This window comes from Botryllus schlosseri, chromosome 14 (assembly GCF_051294905.1).
Source record: "Botryllus schlosseri isolate E-star chromosome 14, Bs_hap1, whole genome shotgun sequence".
Classification (NCBI taxonomy): Eukaryota; Metazoa; Chordata; class Ascidiacea; order Stolidobranchia; family Styelidae; genus Botryllus; species Botryllus schlosseri.
Genome location: NC_137249.1, coordinates 23,391,207 through 23,413,111, shown reverse-complemented (window position 1 = coordinate 23,413,111; position 21,905 = coordinate 23,391,207). Strand labels below are relative to the sequence as shown.

At 39.1% G+C, this 21,905-nt stretch overlaps 2 protein-coding genes across 1 annotated transcript; both read left to right on the top strand.

Annotated features, from left to right (window-relative positions):
- Positions 1–21,905, top strand: part of LOC145456243 (uncharacterized) — a 223,473-nt gene that overhangs the window by 118,212 nt on the left and 83,356 nt on the right.
- Positions 1,966–9,887, top strand: LOC145454931 (kelch-like protein 23). The gene is made up of 4 exons (XM_080332864.1): positions 1,966–2,089; positions 6,243–6,384; positions 8,137–8,348; positions 9,218–9,887. Exons 1-4 carry the CDS (start codon positions 2,023–2,025, stop codon positions 9,766–9,768), a joined length of 972 nt encoding a protein of 323 aa, XP_080188990.1. The 5' UTR covers positions 1,966–2,022; the 3' UTR covers positions 9,769–9,887.

Sequence of the window (21,905 nt, the reverse complement as noted above, 5' to 3'; positions counted from 1 at the left end):
CGATAAGTAACAACATATATGAGTATATCACGACTTCACGAGTATTTTTAGTAATATCGCGAATCGAAAGGGTAGTCCTAAAGATTTAATTGGAAGTAGTTTATCCAAATACTTGAGTGGCATTGTCGTCGACTATTATTTCCAAGATACCAATTCAGCGTCAATCAGCAAACGCGACTGATCGCAATCTTCATATGCTAACGCGCGACCCAATTTGATAGCCGCGCTGGGAAAGTTTAAGACTGTGCAATGTGCACAATATCTCAGATGCGCTGGTATAGACGACTCATTGTTTTGATGTACTTTTTTTTCTTCACAACAGATTATGTAGAAATGCTAGCTCTCCGGACGAAGCTTTAATTCTTCCACAATTACGAACAATGTTTATATAAATTGCAATGTTAATTTAGGAGAATACCAGATACCCTCATTTCGACATAATTGTCTACTTAGAGCGAAATGCTGGTAATATCTAATTTTTTTCTGATATCTTTCAATGCTTTATAATTTTGAATCTAATCTACTTCTGGTTTTCCTGAAAATAATACTGAACTATGTATTTGTAGTCCGAAAAAAACCGAGATTGCTGTACAGACATTTGTCATTCTCGTGCTTATAACAAAGAGCTCTGACTTGGTATGAACTGAAATTATCTCAATTTCGAACTGGTCGTGAAAATTGTCCGAGTTATCCAACTTCACATTGAATACGCCCACGGTTTTTACTTGACATTCGAAATGAATTTAAGCAAAGTAAAGATGAATGAGTCCAGTATAATTCACGGTAATAAATTTTATTTACAATCAGGTTTATAATATAAGAGAAAGCGGGTGTATGTATAAGTTTCATAAGTTTTCATAAGTTTCATAAGTTTCATAAGTTTCATAAGTTCCCATAATTTTCATAAGTTTCCATCGGTGTCGTAAGTTTACTAGCACAAAATAAAGGCACCCGCCACACCGGCCCACCCTGTGTTATATACCGTTAACTAACACATCGCATTACCGCCTACTTGTAGTGTTCCTGCAGGGGAGCATTACAGTCTCATTGATTTCTATGTTCCCGGCACTTTACTTTTCATAGTGATGGCCAGACACCAACCAAAGTATATGAAGCTTTATAATGAGGCTGAAGCAGACCTGATACCTTATATGCTGGGTTCGTATTCCTCGGTGCCGCAGAGAGCATCCGTCCGTCGTCCGATTGAAATTCTTGTAATGCTCATTGGTATTTAATTTCCGTCACCGCGACCCCAGAGAATAAGCAAACGACTCACTGGGGCACGATCCCTCGGTTGGTAACCTGTGATCTACGATGTCCCATAAAAGTCACGATTTGAACCGTACTACAAGTCGGCAGATACGAAATTATAATAAGATATCTCGGGCTGATTTATATGACCATTGTATAGTCGAAACACCATGAATGCTCCAACAACAACAACAAGTTACTCTATACATGCGAAACGTACAGACTTTCAATCTTGATGATGATTACGAAAAAGTTGATTATCATGATGTCTACTTGCAATTGATTCATCAGACTATTGTCTGGATTACAGCTGCCAACGTCAGACGAGATTTGCTTCGACGAGAGATGCTTCTGAGATTGTGATGGGTTCAGGCAGAGTAAGTTTCATTTCCTACTGTGAAAGTGATCGACGAGAGTAGGTCCATCCCTTGAAGCACAGAGACCCCGAACGAATGAGATTAATTGGCGTATAAACCTACGGAGATATCGCGCCAGGTTGTACGTTTCTTTATTGATCAGAGTCATTATAAAGCTTATCGTAACATATTCGGCCACGCGTTTGTACTTCAAACACCAGAATTGCAATGGAATGAAGTTATAAAGATGATGTATGAACAATGAACATGATGAATTCCTAACATGCTCAAAATTATTTGCATTCGATTGATCTATTCAACCTACGTATGTAACTCCTTCATATCTTGTCTCCAGAACGTCACTTACATTTTCGTTAGTTTGAAATTTGAGAATATATTGGAGCAGAACCACGCAATGACTTTTTATATTTCGAGTACCTCCGACATGACAACAAACGAAAGTACGTCCGAAGAAGATCTCGGTAAGTGCGGGATTGTGATTGACATACTATTGGTTGCTGGAACAGTGAGTTTAATAATGAACATTCACCTAACGTCTTCGAATTCACGGTTCTAATTATGGGTTTCGAACCTACGCAGTCATTGGAAAGCATGATAATCGAAGGAATTGGTAGAATAATAGAAATACGGAAAAAGGAATTGAAGCACATGTGTGTTCTGCCAACTTGAATTAGATATTTGCTCACGGCTCCTTCATCTCTAATTATGATTTAGCACAATCTGAATTTTATTGCGCTACCTCTTCTCCTTTAATTTAATTATGATGTATATTATCATTATTATGAACGGGAATCGCCCTCAAATCGTTAGGATGATTTTGGACTAGATGGTATTCGACATAAATGGAGAATCCCGCTAGACACGCAGAACTATCTGACCCGAAGTCGTTGATCATCTTTCGTCTATATCGATGCTTCTTAACCTTAGGGTTACCATACGTCCTATTTTTTGACTTATTTGAAAGTGTCCTCGGAAGACGCCCTTTTGTCCTCTTTTTTGAGATTTTGTCCTCTTTTTTGAAAATTTAGGTCAGATTTAGAGCAAATTGCGAGTGATATGCCGTAAATTCGCATAGAAGTGACGCTCCGGCGGGTATTTCGGAGTTAAAAACGGTGATCTTAGCTGTGGGCGGAAAGATGACCCTTTTTTTTAGTCATCCACCTAGCAATGCGGAAAGAAAAACGGTATTTTGAGCTCTGAGCGGAAGAGATGACCATTTTTTTTCGTCAACCGCTCACAAAGTGGGAAAAATTCACCGGTTTTTGAGAATTTTTCTCCGGTTTTGCAAGTCTCAAATTTCTGAAAAAGTGTCGTCTTTTTAGATTTCCAAAATATGGTAAGCCTACTTAACCTTTCATAACCTGCGGAACACGTACGCTAATCTGCAAGCTTTCGTGAAACCTGAAGCTTTCACCCGGTCATAAATCTACCACAATACTGATCTAATCACGTCTAATCGATTACAATGTGCACAAATGGACTGGATCGACGGAGTATGGAACAAACAAAACCAATAACTGGGATTGTCCTACGCAACACAACAATGAATATTATTTGCAATCGGTGTCTGCTGTTCCTTTTTTGATACCAGTTCAGATATAACAGGCTTTACCTCGAATAACCATTGAACTATATGAATTCTGCATTGGAGTGGATGTATCGATGTAGACCTAACGGTTCATCGAAAACGGTAGTCAAGTTTTGCTAAAAGAGTCCCATGATATCCAACCCTCTGCAAGTGCATCTTATTTACCGAGTTCGCGATCCGTTAAACAAGGGATGGGCAACCTTTTCAGCTAGAGCAGTGGTTCTCAACCTTTTTGACCTCGCGGCACACTTTGAAAATTAAAAATAGGTCGCGGCACACTAACACAGTGGCTCCAAACTCTTTTCGCTTACGACGCAGGCAAACTACCAGAATGCGTATATCAGCAACCATAGTCTTACAGAGGTGGTCACTGACGAAGGTACTGCTACCTTTTCGGAAGTAGGCTTTTCTCTGCTTGAGTTTTCTTATCTCTGCGGACATCTCACAAATACGTCTCCGAATGGTATCATTTGATATGGAAATCGTGTTCAATTCTTCCCAAACATTTTTCAAAAATTTTATTGCAGGTCGGAAGAAGAGCTTTTTCCGTGTCTGTGTGAGGTTTTGAATTATAAGCTATTACCTCTGTCACCACATAACTGGCCTGCTGAGATCTCATTTAAACTTCAGATCCAGAATTTCATAAGATTGACTTGACAATAAAGTCTGCCCACTACCGCATTGTCGATATAATTAAACTTCTCATCGAAGAGTCCAATCACGATCGCCACGAACACAAACAGAGGTGTATTATACAATAAACAAGGATGCCAAACGCATTTCCACACAGATAGTGTAATAGCACATATGAGGATGGTATACTTCATTAGTGTTACTGGCAGCCAGCTGCAGTTAAATTGTAGTTCCAACCAATCGGGATAATAAACCTCAGCAGCGGGGAAGATTGTAACTGATATAATTTGATCAACTTCACTTCTCAATTCTCGAATTTGTCGCCTGCAACATAACATTGCGCACTGAGCCTACATTTTACCTGCAGTGGTCGCACGCTACCTAACAATCGGAATGTGAATGGCTATGTTGGCAATTCCAATTTTTAAACATGAATAGCACTGGAATGAGAATGAGGAATGCAAAGGAATGAGAATGAGAATGCCTTCCTAGGTGTTGGAGGTTTGTGTAGGCTCCTACTCGTCCTCCTATAGTGTCTTACAAAAAGTCGGCCGTGCTATAAGTTGGCATCTCAGGAATCAAAATATTTCATATCGGCATGGTGTAAAATGATCATCGATGACGAAGACATTGAAAGAATACAACTACAAGTAGAAACATAAAAAGCCTGCCTACGGTTCTGATGGGAGACAAGTAAAGGTGAACACTTCCGCCACACCTCAATATCACGGTCCAATTACCCGAGTTTAGTTGCCACCGTCCTAAAAGCTACTATGTTGGCAAACTATAGCATATCACACCCATTGACGGCGGAGGCCCCAGTTTGATTCATGGCAGTGCAGTACCAAGTTGCTAAGCGTTGCAGATTTATTCGATTCTCCGCCCCATACGTTGCTGTGATCAGAGCGTCTTTACAAAAAAAAGCCCAGAGAAAGACCCAATCCATGACCTAATATGGGGATGCAAGATAAAAATACTAGATTGAGATACCATAACTACGGTCGCCTCGGCATCCATATATCTGTTCACTGCATCGGATTGTGCATCGCGTGTCTTGATCAGGTAAATTCAATTGAAAAACCGACAATGACACACTAAAAGTAGGGATTTTTCTTATACTTCGACATAGTTCACCACATTTGCTCGCGGCACACCTGAGCAGTCCAATTGGCACACTAGTGTGCCGCGGCACACCGGTTGAGAACCACTGAGCTAGAGGGACGCATCCGAACCCGTTCGCAGGCCACACCATAGTAATATTGAGATAAAAAAATCATTTGAGTCCATAGTTACCCATGACATGAACAATAAGCATAATATAGAATATAGATATATCTATATGTACGTTTACAGCGAATCAAATACTGATTTAATGATAACGCACACAACGCACACTCGTCAGCAACATTATCGAGGATAAATAAACTGGTTATCTTGAGAAACATACTTGTCGAAGATATAAGTCAAGCATGCTGATTCTTGGAACCAGACGGGGATTTGAATTTGTGAACAGCAGCGTTACATATATAGGACGCATGATGCCGACAGTCCATAATCACGTTACCTTTAACTACGCTGCAGCATATGACTTGCTGTGTTGCTGTGCGAAACATGCCTTCTTTACATTCTTTCGACGACATCAACATAATTTATTGTTGTCTCAAACATTTTATAATTCGGTTGCTTTATTCAGCAGCTCATAATTTCATAAATTATGTCTATGATTGGGATGTACGGTTTACAGTAGTGTTTCAAATTGCAGCCACGTATTCATCATATATCCGTCATACTTATTGCATTACCTCCGACGCCGAAACAGAAATACTGTTTAGACGATTCCTTAATAACGGCAAAGCATTCATATGCAACTTTAATTATTTTTTTATGAATGAGTTGTGACCGAAGACTGCGAATTGATGTTTCAAAGCCCAGCGCACTGGTAGTGAATTTGTTGGAGTTTTCAATCCTAAATCCCACGCACAAGATCCGAATCAAGGCATTTTGGTTTTGATTTTCTAAGATGTTTTGCAGCCAAAACGTTACTAAATTCGTAGACCCCGAGGATAGTATGACGCTAGCAAGGAAAAAGAGAAATACCACAGTTGGACTATGCTTTTCAATATCATGAATAAATATATTAGGAGAAATCTTGTCGCTGCAGCAATTTCATTTTCACTATGCATTGTAATAATATATTTCATAAATTTATTAGGGCTTTCGCTAGCCTCATAAAATGTTGTCATGGGCCATAGTATGCCCTCCCCTGCGTTAGACGATGATATGCCCAACCCCACAGAATCCTGCTGTCAAGTGAAGTACATTTTTATACGGGCGCATTTGGTTGACACTTCTAGACTAGAATAGGAAGTGATGAAACGAATGGTGACTCTCAGGTCCTGGTCGGGACGTTCTATATATGTTTGGAGGAGCCCGCCCTGTTCGTTTTTACGAAAGATCCGAAGGCAATTCCCTGCAACTTTACAATTTCGATAGGGACGAATGGGTAAATGTGAAAAGAAAAAGGAAGCGCAGAAGGTATTTATTCTTCAATTACCTTTTGCCAATCGAAGATCTGAAATATCGCCATCATTCAAATTTTTGAAGGGCGTTAACTGGTTGTAATGCTAAGTTAGGCCTAGAAGCATATAAACCATGGGTGTCAAACATACGTCCCGTGGGACGCATCCGACCCGCCAGACGATTTCATCCGGCCGGCGAGGTTGTTCTGAGCGAATTGAGAAGGTATCGTCTTATCCAGCACATTTCTAACTGAAGTTGAGATATTTAGTAATAAATACTTCGGCGTGAATAATTATAATCCCTCAAGACAGCAAGTGTCGAACATGTTCATATACCACTATATCATCTCTCAGCAGTGTTGAGTTATCACACGAGGAAACATCAAGGTCTAGTCGGCGGCATCGATTATACATTCTGAGAAGGCAAAAAGTGCACTCTTAAGTTCGGAGATATTCGGAGAATGGATCAAACAATAGGTATTCACAGAGGCGGGAACGAAAATCCGAAGTCGTTGTATGTAAAATAGACGGATATATAATAGCTATACGAAGAATATAATTCAGTTATATTAGATTGCACTGCTGTTTACCTTACTTGGACCGAAGAAGTCCCAGCCGCTATATCCATGGAAACTTGATTAATGAGTAGGTGCTGTAAAATTAATAAAGCCCGCGTTCACAATCTCTTGTGCTCCTCACCAAGAATACCCAGGGCCAACTACGCGTCAAGATTAAAATAAGGGTAGCGTAGTAATATTCCAACTTGTATCGTCGTCGGACCCCTGTTTTAGTGATGTATAACAATATTCTATCGGCCAATCATCGTATTTGTGCCCTTGTTCGCACATAACGGTGTTGCACTCACAGAGCCCACATTATCCGTGATATAATGTATAGTGCTATTTTGCATGACGTTGATGATATTCCTGTGAAAGCCAAAGGTATAGATGGGTAATGATTTGCAATCAATAACTGGTCCGGCTCACGAGCGATCAAAATTTTTGATTCCCGCCCGCGACCCAAAAGGAGTTTGACACTCCTGACCTATCCGGTAATGAAAATACCTGACCTGGACTTGCAATACGAAATATGGTTTTTCGTTTCTCTGTTCCAACACAACGGGGGTCGCAATAAAAAGCGACTCGCGATATCGTGTCTCTACACATGATACTTCTGAGGACATATGCATAAGATTTATTTTCTCAGAAAGACGTTAATTCGAAACCTATTTCCTGCGATATGACTGATTCATCAAGTCACATCCGATGTATGTTTATTGTTTATGCTGTGAATACAGTTGAGTGGGAACCAATTCGGGCTTTTATCCTCATCCATCTCATTGATAAAGTGATATGCAGTTGCAAAGTATATTGTTTGCTGCAATATTGAAGTTCTGTACTCAGAAAAGCCTAATATGCAGTTATTTCAAGCTCTGACCTAACTGAGAAAATTTCAAAAGAACTTATACAACCTGTATAGTGTGACTTTTCTACTGGAAAAATTTAATTAATCCCATGACCATTAGTCGTTAAACCAGTTATCCGTTCGAAAAATTTAATTAATCCCATGACCATTAGTCGTTAAACCAGTTATCCGTTCAAAAAATTTAATTAATCCCATGACGATTAGTCGTTAAACCAGTTATCCGTTCATTCGATAACATGTATGTTGGTGGTCATTTTAACGATAGCCTGTATATTTGCCAACATGTTGCCCACGTTTACGTTTTACATTGTCATACAAGTGAATATAAGTTTTCTTTTATCAGGAATTTCTCTGCAGTCGTAGCTTACGAGGGATGCATTTGGATCATTGGTGGCCAGCTGTCTAATGGGCGGCCGACCAGTTCTGTTCTAGTATACAACCCTACGAAAGGACACTGGAGAAATGGACCCAAAATGCGACATAAAAGACATTCATTGTGTGCAATTGTGGTAGACGGTGACATTTACGCGGTAGGAGGAGTCAAAGGCACGAGAGGTATATTATTGGTAAAAACCATAATATGATTTGAATTGCGATTTCAGTGTTTAGCCTCGGTATCTTTTCCATTGCTACGTTTGTGGCTCTATAAAACCAAGTCTAGTAGTAGACTTGCTGCATCCTATACATGTTTATCACCATACCGTCATCCATGCGAATGAACGAGATATCGTGATCGTAGAATGTCCTGCTTCTTGATCGATAGGTCGTGGGTTCCATTCGCGCTGAGTAAGAATAACGACAATTTAAATCGCCGGCTTTTCCGGTAGGCGCTCAGCAATCGGGGGTTAGCTTTACTCCGTGAAAACCGCCCCGACATTTTTCCGTCTCAGTCTCTCTCTCTCTCTCTCTCTCTCTGTATTTCTCTTTCCTTGTCTCCATCTCTCTTCCTCTATTTGTCATTCTTTCTCTCTTTCTCTCGCTCTTTCTCTATTTCTCTCATTCTCTCTCTCTCCCCCTCCCTCATAATAAAAATATCACAGAAGTAACTAAACGTCACGAAGTCAATCATGAAATTTACCGAAGTAGAAGTAAGTAACTGTAAACTACATTTAATTTGAATATAATTTAAATTTAAATAACTCAAGTAGCAGTAAAGTACTTCAGTACTTTGAATAATTGAAGGTATCCATTACTGACCACCTCGGCATAAGACAACACGATGCCATAATGTCTATCTCGATTCATTCGACCGCCGATCTTACTCTTACTTGTATTCGTATTTAATCAAATTTGTGATATGTTCCAATAGTTTCCGACAGTAAGAAAGACATTGTTCATTTTCGTTCATGTAGTCGTACGACTGAACTGCGTCTAGGTTTATTACTTGTGCAGTGTACTCGACACTCACTTGCACTCTATTTCAGAGCTTTATGAAACTGAAGCGTTCACTCGTCGATCTGGATGGGTGAAAAAAACTCCAATGTATTATCGGAGGAGTAATTTCGCAATTGCAGCAAGAAATGGAACGATATACGCATTGGGTGGGAATTCCAATGTATATGATATTATTCGCAGCGTAGAATCATATCCGGTTCATCGTGAGGATCTCAGATTCTGGCAGCTTGACGCTCTCGGTTTGCCAAACCCGCGTCGGGGGCCTAAAGCCGCCGTGGTCAACGATAAGCTTTACGTTTTGGGCGGTGACGTGGGTAATACTGTGGCTGTTAAAGATTTCGCGGCAAGACCACTAAAATGGATCAAGATATCTGAGTTGCGACACGTTCCCTCGCGCTTTGATGTCGTGCCATTTGGAACAAGGCTGTATGTCGTTGGAACAGTGTTGAAAGGTGCCGAATATACCTTTGCAGAGGTCTTCGATACGGAGAGCTGCGAGTGGACGAGTTTGCAACGACCAATCGGGGAGCCTATTCCAAGTGTATCAGCTGTTATTGAAAAAGAATATTCTCGCCTCTGAAAACTGGTATCTTTTCTTGAAACCGTTCGATGCGTTACTGTAATGAATTGTAATGATGTTGTACATGCAGCTTGTTTCCTATATTTGTATCCAACTACCATTATACAACCAGTTTCGGTAAAGCGCATCCACGTATTTACGTCTTGTGCTAGCGGTGGGCGATAGGATGTTAAGAATTGAACATGTTCGGATGCGACAGGAGTTATGGATGCGATGGGTGTCGAGTAAGTCGTTTCGAACCCGTTTTTCTGGACAGGGGTTCAAGCGTCGTGTGCAGGTTCGAGGAGGCAGGGGCGTGCGATGAGGTGCATAGATACTGGGGCAGTGACTTCTGAGTCAGATTTAAAATTTGTAAACTAAGAAGGGTTTAGTTAGATAATTGATTAGATACTTATCATTTCATATCTCATCAGAATTATTCAGATAGAGAAAAGGAATACCGGTGTAAGCGATTTTCCAAAGTACAGCCACGAAGTCAGACGTGTCGATTGTACCAAGCATTTTGATAAAGAGCGAGTATATATTCTCCGGCCTCGTAGTTTTGATTAAACATTTTTGCTACTGCGGAGATCTTCCGATATTGATCGCTCTCTTTTTGACCGTAGTCCAGTTTGGGAACATTTATAATTTAGCTTAGCTATGTATTATTAGTTTCCATTTGGTACGCGCGACGGCAGAAAACACAAGATTAAGCAGTTTACAATGTACTTGCTCCTCCCGTCGTCTCAAGGAAGAAGGAATTCAGCAACAAGCAGTCATTAATTTGGGCCTATACTTCGAGGATTTTCGTGCATCATTTCACAATCCGTACTGTATATCCCGATGCTTTCACATCGATATTCATCTGCTGAATGCGCATTACTCATTATCACAACCTCGTGGTCCATCATCATTAGGAGACCTAAGATTATTAGACATGTCGACGCTAAAACTTTGGTTCTTTTTGAGTCCATCAACCCTTGTGAGTCCACAGACTAGTTTAAAGAGATCCGTTAAAGGTCAACATTGCAACTACAACTATATAAAACTGCATTGTTCATATTTTGGACATATGGCCATATTTTGTCGTATTTCTTTGCCTGTTTTTGCCTAAGCCTCCTCCCTTCCACGCGTCAACATACGAGATCATGTCATTGCCAAAGTCCAATTAAATCTGCGTTAGGTAGACCTTCGAATATTGAAACAAATGAATACCAACGTCAACATAAAATAATTTTTTTATTTCGTCACTCAGCCGGTCCGAGTTCGAGTAATTCTACGAAATTTCGCGCAATTTTCAATAACGTATCACCAAAGGTTTTATCATGAAGAGGTGATGTGACGTAATGGGCATAAGTACCTGCAGTTCCCAAGGGACATAACCTACAGTTTCCGAAGTCTAATTCCGATAAAACAGATATGAAACGCAACGAAATAAGACGTAATTTAAATTACAAGAACACTCATGAAGCAAATATATGGAAAAACGGCGTGACAACAAATACATACTAAGACGTATTTCGCCTGTGAAACCCTTACAAGAGAATATATACAAAACTCACCACAAAACAGGAACGGAGAATAGACAACTTATTCCTTTCGAACACAATTGCAAAAAACATCACCAGTTCTGATTACTTATTGAACCCTGTTTCAGATCATGTGTACATGGAAATTATCAGAAAATGCCATTCTGATTGTAAGTGGTGGTAAGGTGTAAGGAAATGTAATATATCGCACTTACAGAATGGGAGATTGAGCGAAAACATATCAATGACAACTGAGAGTATGATAAAAAAAATACATATACTCGGGTTACCATATTTTTGTAACACAAATTCCGGACGCTCTTTAGCGCCCACTAGCGGATTTCAAAATGAGGTATGAGCACATCGATCAATATGATATCACACTAGCAAAGCTTTGTCTATCAACTAGAGGTGGTCACGATCCGGCTCGGGAGTGTGTAGTTGTGTGTTGTAAGTGGTGACCAGGGTCGAAGTCACATTTTTTAGCCCCCTCGTGCCCATATGAACACTGATCTTGGGCCCGTCGTAGCAGGGTAATCGATGCAACGTCTGGGGGTTACTATATGCATCTGGTCGTCTCTCCACCCACATGATCAGAGTTAGCGGTATAGCAGGTGAAGGATGATGACTTCGAGATTACAAAGCCTAATGCCGGTGTGCACTGCACCATTGAGGTATATAAACACCGCACATCCGGTGGTTTTAAACCTTTTATGGTCGCGACTCCATTTCCAATTTGAAAATGTTCCGTAGCAAGCTCAAAATGTGATCAGCTGATTACTAATTAACAGTGTTGGGATCAAGTCACTACCTTCGATTCACGAGTCATTTCGAGTCAATGCACATTTTGACTCGAGTCAAGTCAAGTCATTCGATTTTCTAAGGTGACTCGAGTCAAGTCAAGTCACTGGATTTTCGGAGGTGACTCGAGTCAAGTCGAGTCAAGTCGAGTCAAGTCAAGTCAAGTCAAGTCTCGAGTGAAGTCACAATTCAAGTCAAGTTGCCTTTTGAAAGTATGAAGCATGCTTACGTCATTGCATTTTGCTAGCTGTCTGAAATACAGATTGAGCAGTCATTGATTCTGAACCGATGAACGAATATAGAGGTAAATATACGCAAGAAGGCACTGTATCGCTCACATATACGTAGAAATGCTAATCTACGTAAGTAATTACATAGCCTCAGTTTATAGTTACCAGCCAAAATAAAGAATAGAGAAACGAATTGATAAGATGCAATACATTACCCATTTACAAATGGATATGGTACAATTCGAGCCCGCGCTAATGGTTGATGACTATACAAACTATATTCGAATTCAATTTTTTCAAAAAAACAAGAGGTTTGGTTGAGGTATGAACAGAGTACAGAAATAGACATTTTGCTGTTAAATTAGATTACTATACTAGTTTACGACAGCGTAGGCTGTGAGCTTCGATCACCTCGTTTGCGGTCAATTTATTTGTGAGAGAACAATGGAGGCTCAGTAAAACGCACGATCATTGAATTGGTCGCTATCAATATTGGTCGCTAGCACGGCTTAAACAATCGTTACGCGAACAATCCGACCATAAGCAAGATACAGCGATTTTTATCGAAAGCAGTTGCTTGATGACTTGAAATTGACTCGAAAAATTTTGCTCCGAGTCACAAGTCAATCCACATTTTTGATACGCCGAGTCAGGTCAAGTCAAGTCATTTTAGCAGAGTGACTCGAGTCAAGTCAAGTCATACGAAAAAGCTGACTCGAGTCTGACTCGAGTCAAGTCATGACTCGAGTCATCCCAACACTGCTAATTAAAGGTCGGCACATTTGCCCAGATTTACTCACGGCCTATTTTTGAAGCTGATTACGTTCGACATCTTCGCGAAACCCCATAATACAGGCAAATTACCCACAGGTTTAGAACCACTAACTTCGAATAAAGCAGTGCTCTTCAACCGGGGTTTTCGTACACCCTAGGGCAGGGGTCGGCAACCTTTTGCTAGTCGCGGGCCAAATATCGGGTGTAAAACTTTTTAACGGGCTGGAATTTTTCTTAGTACTATATTTCACGCTCACTTCTGTACAATTTAGGGCGATATTTTTTTGACATATCAAAAAAAGTCAAAATTAGGTCAAAATTGAAGCGTTAGGTCAAAATTTGTCAAAACATTTTTTGACCTCTGAATTTCGTTTGTATCGTAGATTTTGCGCTGTCGGTGAACTTATCACTTGATATTTTACAGCTTGTAGCCTACTTTATAGACCTACCGTTCTAAACGACCCATCGTCTGCTCATTGTGAATCATAAACGATCAAATGAAACAAATAGTGGCATGGTTTTATGGTCAACGTACCGCAATATCCTAACTGAAGCAAGACTGCTTGGACAGTGCATGATTCTTATATCAAGAAGCGCAAGCTGAAAAATTGTGATATAGACAACATTGTCAGAATGAAGCAACACGGTGTGTCACCAGCAGTGTGCACACAACTTCAATGTTGTCAGCCAACAACCGCTGCTGTTTAACGTTTTTCTCCATTCTTGGCAAGCTACTTAGTAAGGACAAACACTTTCTACCCGAGAATGTAGGAAAGTAAGCTATCTTTCGTTCGTTGTACTACAACAAATTTTAAATATTTCCTCCATAATACGTAATGTAACTACTGGTATTCTTCATAGGTCCAGATTTCGTTAAAATACTAGTTTTTTCATGGGCTTCTTGGAGGTACAGAACTTCAATATACAATTGAATAGTATATTCATATTGAAATGAACGCGAATATCTTCAGCTGACACTCGTCAGGGGTAATCGTCAGCAACTAGTAGAGAATTGGAAAGAACATGGTATATCAACAACAATATTTTGTGTTACGATTGTTGATATACGCTGTTCTTTCGAATTCTCTACTAGTTGCTGACGATTACCCCTGACGAGTGTCAGCCGAAAATATTCGAGTTCATTTCAATATGAATATACTATTCAATTGTATATTGAAGTTCTGTACCTCAAAGAAGCTGTTCAAATATCAACAATCGTATCACAAATTATGACGTCACCAGCATGAATGAGAGAGCGTTCAATGTACTATTTTTAGGTGGTATACGAACTCCTTTTGTTGACAGAGTTTTGGTTGGTGTATTTTGATAAAAGTCGACTCCGAGTCACACAAATGACGTCATATTTTGTGATACGATTGTTGATATACCATGTTCTTTCCAATTCTCTACTAGTTGCTGACGATTACCCCTGACGAGTGTCAGCCGAAAATATTCCGGCTCATTTCAATATGAATATACTATTCAATAGTTTTTTTATGTAAAAATTTGCTAGTTTTTGCGCCCAAAACGTTTTTTCGGGCCAATCTACTTTGTAAGGACAGACAGTTCCAACCGGAAATGAAGATCAGTAGTACAATTTTGACATTATGTGCGAAAACACCTAATTTGCATACATAAGGTCAAAATTTGGTCAAATTTCATTTTTTTAGGTCAAAAAAAGTCAAAATTTAGATTTTTTAGGTCAGAATCTTCCGTTTTTTAGGTAAAAAAATCGCTCTAATCATGATTAAACTTCTTACAAAAGTCTTTGTCAGCATGAACACAAGTCATGCGTGTCGGTATGAGCCATAACTATACAACTTCGGTATATTATCCTACATTGCTGCAATCTCAATCATACCAATCAGAAGACACATGTATTTACAATTCAACAACACAGAATAATTGTGACAATTGACGCAGCTTGCTTTGTGAAAGTTTTTCAACTTCTTGTAGCAAGTCAGATGAAACAAAAATCAGACCCTATTCAAAATGGACGTCGGAAATACGTGATCTTAGCTTGCTCTTCGTGAATTTCATTGTTCAAAACTATTGTTCACATGTGTACGTGCTTCCCAAAATCGATGTAATTTCTTTTGCATTGCTGGTCAAGCTGGGATAAAAAGACCAATTTCAAGAACGCACTCTTTGTGTCAAAATCATGCAGCGATATGCTCTTTGTATGAAATTTGTCATTCAATTCAACTGCATCGCATTTCAGAAAGGCCCATTTGAAATTTTCAGGCAATGGTATTGGCGTCCACATTAAAAAGAGTACTGAATAGTCAGAATTTATTTTGTAGAGAAGGAATGTCGGAAAAGCGGGTGAATATTCAGTAGTTAAATTTTGCATCATAGTTACAAATGTAGTGTTGGTACTAGATTTTCTCTCCTCCAGTGTAGGAAAGTGAGCATAATTTTCTTTGTACTGTTGACATTTCCAGAGTCACAGATTTGTTTTGAATGCGCCTCAACATCTCATGCATTTACTTGTTTTCCCCCTGAAGTTGCAAATTCAATTTGTTCAGATGTGACGTTAGATGTACCAGGAAAGCAAGATGAGATACCCATTTTCGATTACAAGATTATGTGTCGGCGATATTTGTGTTTTCGAGGAAAGTTGCTATGTCATTTCTCAGTTCATACACTCGTGTATGCATAGCTGCTCGACTTAATGAGCGAACATGACAGATATAGGCCTACATGACATCGCCATATTGATTCTCTGCTTCTAATAATATCTGGCGTAACTGATTCAGTCAATGAGACAAAAATCATATTAACAGTTTTCACCATTGTGGCCAAAACACTATTCAGGTTTTTTGTCTTGGCACACAATGCCTTCTGGAAAATTAAACTATAGATAGGCTAACTAACATACGGAGGCTAGTTAACTATAATTGAACAGTTTGAGATTCCGTAATTGCGTCTGAGATGTTCCAAGCGTTTTGGAAGCAAAGGAAGAACACCTTTATTGTCACACCCCGTTAGAGTGGTAAACCCTTTAAAAAAGTATGGAACACTTTCGGTTGCGAGATACACCCGATGGATAAGCACTGATCCAGTCTAGTCCATCTCCTACTCTAACCACCTACGTTTTATGGCGTAACAATAGACGAATACGATGTAGGCTACAATTAAATCGTATCAATGTCGCGGCGGGCCGTATTCTTGTGATAACTAATTATTATGTCGCGGGCCGGACGATTTCGCTTGGCGGGCCGGATCAGGCCCGCGGGCCGTAGGTTGCCGAACCTTCCTTTAGGGTGTACCGAAATGTTAAAAGGGTGTACGACTCACATGGGGTGTACAGGGGTGTACCAGATCCGAAATAAAATGGACCGATGTCTATATAGCTATCACAATAAACTGGCAGTGGTATTCTTCAAAACATCAATATGTTGACCGGGCGTGCATTATCGTAAAATATGTTCATATCAGCTGTACGAGCTTGTAAGCTATATTCCTTTTGATGTATCATAGGCATATGTTTGTGCACATCACTTAGATGTTGGTATGGAGATGACATGTGTTCCGCTTGCAATATCCGTCCATAATGATGCTTGAGGAAACCACTGCGACGGTTCAGAAATATTGAATTTGTACTTTCTGTGAGCTCCTTATAAATAGCGCAGTGAGTAGTGAGGGGATCTACTTTTGGTACGCACCAATCACAGAAGGCCACGTCGCCTTAATTGCCACGCCTACATTGCCACGCCTACATTGCCACATCATCCGCCTATTGCCACATCATCCGCCCATTGCCACATCATCTGCTACGTCATCAGCCACGCCCATTGTTACATCACCACGCCTATATGACGCCCATTGCCACGCCTAGATATTCTAATGTTTTGTGAATTTCAATACCGATTTTCCATGTGTATTTAGCAATATGTATTGAATAACTTGCTTCCGAGAAATAAATATCATTCATTATACGTTAGAATTCAGCGCTTTTCATATCTTCTAACACTTTACTCAGTCTCCTTGAAATAGCATTGTATAGTGTACGAGTTCATTTTATTTCGTAAAAAGAGCATATCAATGATATCGTTGATCGTTATTGCGTCGATTCACTAGCTGAAATCCTCCAGATCGGTTGATGTTTCGAGGTACACCGCTTTGCTGCCGTCCGACACTGCGATCCGAGTTCTTGCGTTCGATCTGACCGTTTTGTTTGATGTAGCGATCACTAGCTTGTAGTATATACGATACGAGCGGAAGGTCGGGATTAGGAACAACTACGCTGGGCGAATAGATGACGAATTCATCAGCTCGCGGTATAACCGCTACCTGTATAATGTTTGCATGTCGAGTATAAGGGTATTTAACTCAGCACTAAAATGCCAACGGCTAGCCGCAGGGGTCCGGTTCTCGTTGCTATAATTAAACGAACACCTTCGTCGCAGGTACGCGATCACCGACGTTATAATGATAAGGACAAATTAGCCGCATGAAAGCGAGTCTAATGAATATAACGACAGACAACAAGTTAGTTGAAAAGTAAAACTAATCGTGACCGATGCAAGACGGCGTGAAACAGCGCTTTCGCTCGATTCTTGTAGTGACCACATTTCATACGATTCAGTCCTTTTCATGTCACTAGAATAAGGGTGATTAAACCGACAGTGAAACGCCGCCGGCGTCTTATAACGTAATAATGTAAGCTGCGTCGGGTGCTGCTATAATGTTCGGAGCGAATATAGTAGAAAGTCCACGTCTGGACACCTGTATGCAGATGCGCATACTACCGTAGTAAAACGCATTTAACAGAATGCAGGCAAAATTCGATATTGCTTTGTGATGATTTTGATGTTGTTCCATAGCGATCGGGAAGATAGGACTCCTAATTTCCTAACTAACTACAAAATCCCTAGTAACATAGTCGGACGCATAACGGAATTTACGCAAAATCGGTATTGCTCTGCGATAATTTTGACCACTATGTTTTGATAATAACTTGCTTCCGAGAAATAAATAACATTCATTATACGTTAGATGATACTTTTCCTTGATATTCTATTATGTGTATTTAGGGCTTATGCGACATCACTATGTTGGCGACAGGCCTGATTTGAACACACTAATTTTGCGAATTAAACTTATCGCTCAACACGGACACTCAATGAAGAGCACCCTGGAGACCCACATAAATGCTCCACAATTCTTGACATATAATATACAGAGCATATAATAAGATGACAAAACCTATACTTGAGTACTCCGAAATGTACAAGTACTTTACCTTTTCACGACGTTTTTGTAAGATGAATACTAATTTTATTGAAAAATGAAATTTATGTTCTCAAGTAGGTTTTTGTCTACACGCACCAACAACTCAAGTATTTCTGACACAGGAGTGATTCATTAAGTATAGCGCAAGCAGGCCAAACCTATAATTGAGTGCTCCAAAATGTACAAGTACTTCGCTATGTACTCCCTCCACGTAAAAAGTGACAGATTTAGGCAAAAGTTGCTATAGAACTGCGTTAGTTTTAAAGTTGTTCCATCATGCAATGTGTGATGAAATTTGATATGCTGCATAATCACAATGCCCTGGAGCTCATTTAGATACGTTTTTTTAATGTAGTTACACATTCTAGTTGTTTTGGTGTAAGGAAAAAATCATTCGATAACTCGATAGTTAACACGCGTTGATGTAACTTTCCTTATTTGTATGCATAGCCTACGCGAAATTATTATTATGTCATGAATAAGTAGTTTACAAATTCATACGATTTTTCTTGTTGCGCTCCGTGATAAAATGTAATTTTTCGCTCTTTTTTATTTTTTCAATAAAATTAGTATTCATTTTACAAAAAACGTCGTGTAAAGATAAAGTACTTGTACATTTCGTAGTGCTCAAGTATAAGTTTTCAAATCATTACCGTGACAAAATTTTCAGAATAGCAACTTTTGCGTAAAGTCTCTGTCTTGCATTTAGTTGCCGGCTCTGAAAGCAAGCAAAGTTTGTGGTATTTGCGCAACATCGAAATTTGTACACTTCACGCGGGGCCTACGATACTTACGGCCTAATATGGCACATTACACTTGCTGGATATAAGAGGCCGACACTCCCAACCAGACATCACGACTGACTCAATGATTGCTTGCGATCTCACTTCTCGATACCAGACGCCTCGCCATACACGTCTAATAAAGTATTATAACAGACAAAATTAGTTCTTTCAGATGAAACAACCCAATTAAGAGCCAAGTGACAGCGTCGCAATGTATTTAATCGTTCAGGTAGACTTGAATCGTGATCCGGATCTCGTAACATAGTAAAATCGAGGTATGTAGTTTAATTACTCACTCACTACTCTATATGTTGGTGGTGGTCATACCCTGCAAACTTTTTTGCTGCAAACGTAGTGTTTCACCTTACATCAGTTGGTTCAATGTATGTACCGGGTTGTGAAAACTGTCGCTGTTTTGACTATGTGTCACAATCAATAGTAAATACGAGAATTCGTTACTCGTCGAAACGCCGCAGTCAGACATCGTAAAAAGTTCTGCAAGTGAAATGAATTACTGCAGTAAGCAAACTACGTCTTGCTCAACTGTCGCTTTTTTAGAGTCCTTCACAGCATCTTTTCTCATATAAACGGACAACCGGTTTCAGAGTATACCCGCGTCGATCGCATCGCATCTATATCAACGGTTAACCACGTGAAATAACAATATGCTCTTGTATATCGAAATATACATGTTTTATAGAATATATTAGATCCAATACCTATACTAAAGCCGCAAAACGCATTGGAGCATAAATGGATAATGCACGCAGATCGAATTACACCGAGATTTCCCGAATAAAAGTAGCCTAGAAACATAACTACTTACTGAAAAATCGTTGCGTAGAAGTGGGGTTAGTCTACGAACATAACCACTTACTTACTTTGAAATCTCAACGTGTACTTGTATTCGTACTTTACCTTTACACGGCGTTTTTGTATAATGGATACTAATTTTATTAAAAATAAACAAAAAAGCGCGAAAAATTACATTTTATCCTGGAACGCAGCAAGAAAAATCGTATAAATTTTGTAAAGTAGATAGAAGACTACACTATTCCGATGCACTAAAGACTCTTACACTCTGGATTTTGTTCGGAATTTACGCAAAACCGGTATTGCTCTGCGATAATTTTGATCACTATGTTTTGATAATGACTTGCCTCCGAGAAAGAAATAACATTCATTATACGTTAGATGATACTTTTCCTTGATATTCTATCATGTATATTTAGGACTAATGCGACATCACTATGTGTACGACAGGTCTGATTTGAACACACTAATTTTGCGTATCACACCACAAACTGCGCAAGCCTTCAAAGTTGATAAGAAAACAAGTATTTGCACTCCATCAGAATACTAAAGTAGATTTTCGCGTATATGTACCTAATACTAAAGTGTTTATGATTTCAGATTGCTTCAACTTCATGACATTTTCAGTATTAACAGAAATATAGACCTAGAATACTAACTTTTATTCGTAAATAACTACTTCTACCTTAATTTAATGGATTTATCTGAGATCATTGCTTTACTTAATCCCTCCAAAATGTGCATTATACAAGTACGTCACCATCGAAACCCTCTGGCTATAACTATCTGGCAGTATAATTGCAGCAAATACTCGAGTACTAATTTTAAAGTAACTTAGGTATCTAAATACTCGGGTACTAATTTTAGAGTAACTTAGGAAATCTCAACTTGTACTTGTATTCGTACTTTACCTTTACACGGCGTTTTTGTATAATGGATACTAATTTTATTAAAAATAAACAAAAAGCGCGAAAAATTACATTTTATCCTGGAACGCAGCAAGAAAAATCGTATAAATTTTGTAAAGTAGATAGAAGAGTACACTATTCCGATGCACTAAAGACTCTTACACTCTGGATTTTGTTCGGAATTTACGCAAAACCGCTATTGCTCTGCGATAATTTTGATAACTATGTTTTGATAATGACTTGCTTCCGAGAAAGAAATAACATTCATTAAACGTTAGATGATACTTTTCCTTGATATTCTATCATGTATATTTATGACTAATGCGACATCACTATGTGTACGACAGGTCTGATTTGAACACACTAATTTTGCGTATCACACCACAAACTGCGCAAGCCTTCAAAGTTGATAAGTAAACAAGTATTTGCACTCCATCAGAATACTAAAGTAGCTTTTCGCGTATATGTACCTAATACTAAAGTGTTTATGATTTCAGATTGCTTCAACTTCATGACATTTTCAGTATTAACAGAAATATAGACCTAGAATACTAACTTTTATTCGTAAATAGCTACTTCTACCTTAATTTAATGGATTTATCTGAGATCATTGATTTACTTAATCCCTCCAAAATGTGCATTATACAAGTACGTCACCATCGAAACCCTCTGCCTATAACTATCTGGCAGTATAATTACAGCAAAAACTCGAGTACTAATTTTAAAGTAACTTAGGTAACTAAATACTCGGGTACTAATTTTAAAGTAACTTAGGTATCTAAATGAGCTCTGAGTCGCTGTTATCTCGCATCTGACCATGGAGTTAACACCGGTATTACCTTCGCTCACTGATGAAAAAGATGAAAGTTGTTAAAGAAAGCAGATTAGTATGAAAACTCGTTAAATAGAAGTAAAAGTAGCCTAGAAACATAACTACTTACTGAAAAATCGTTACGTAGAAATGGGGCTAGTCTACGAACATAACCACTTACTTACTTTGAAATCTCAACTTGTACTTGTAGTCGTACTTTACCTTTACACGACGTTTTTGTATAATGGATACTAATTTTATTAAAAATA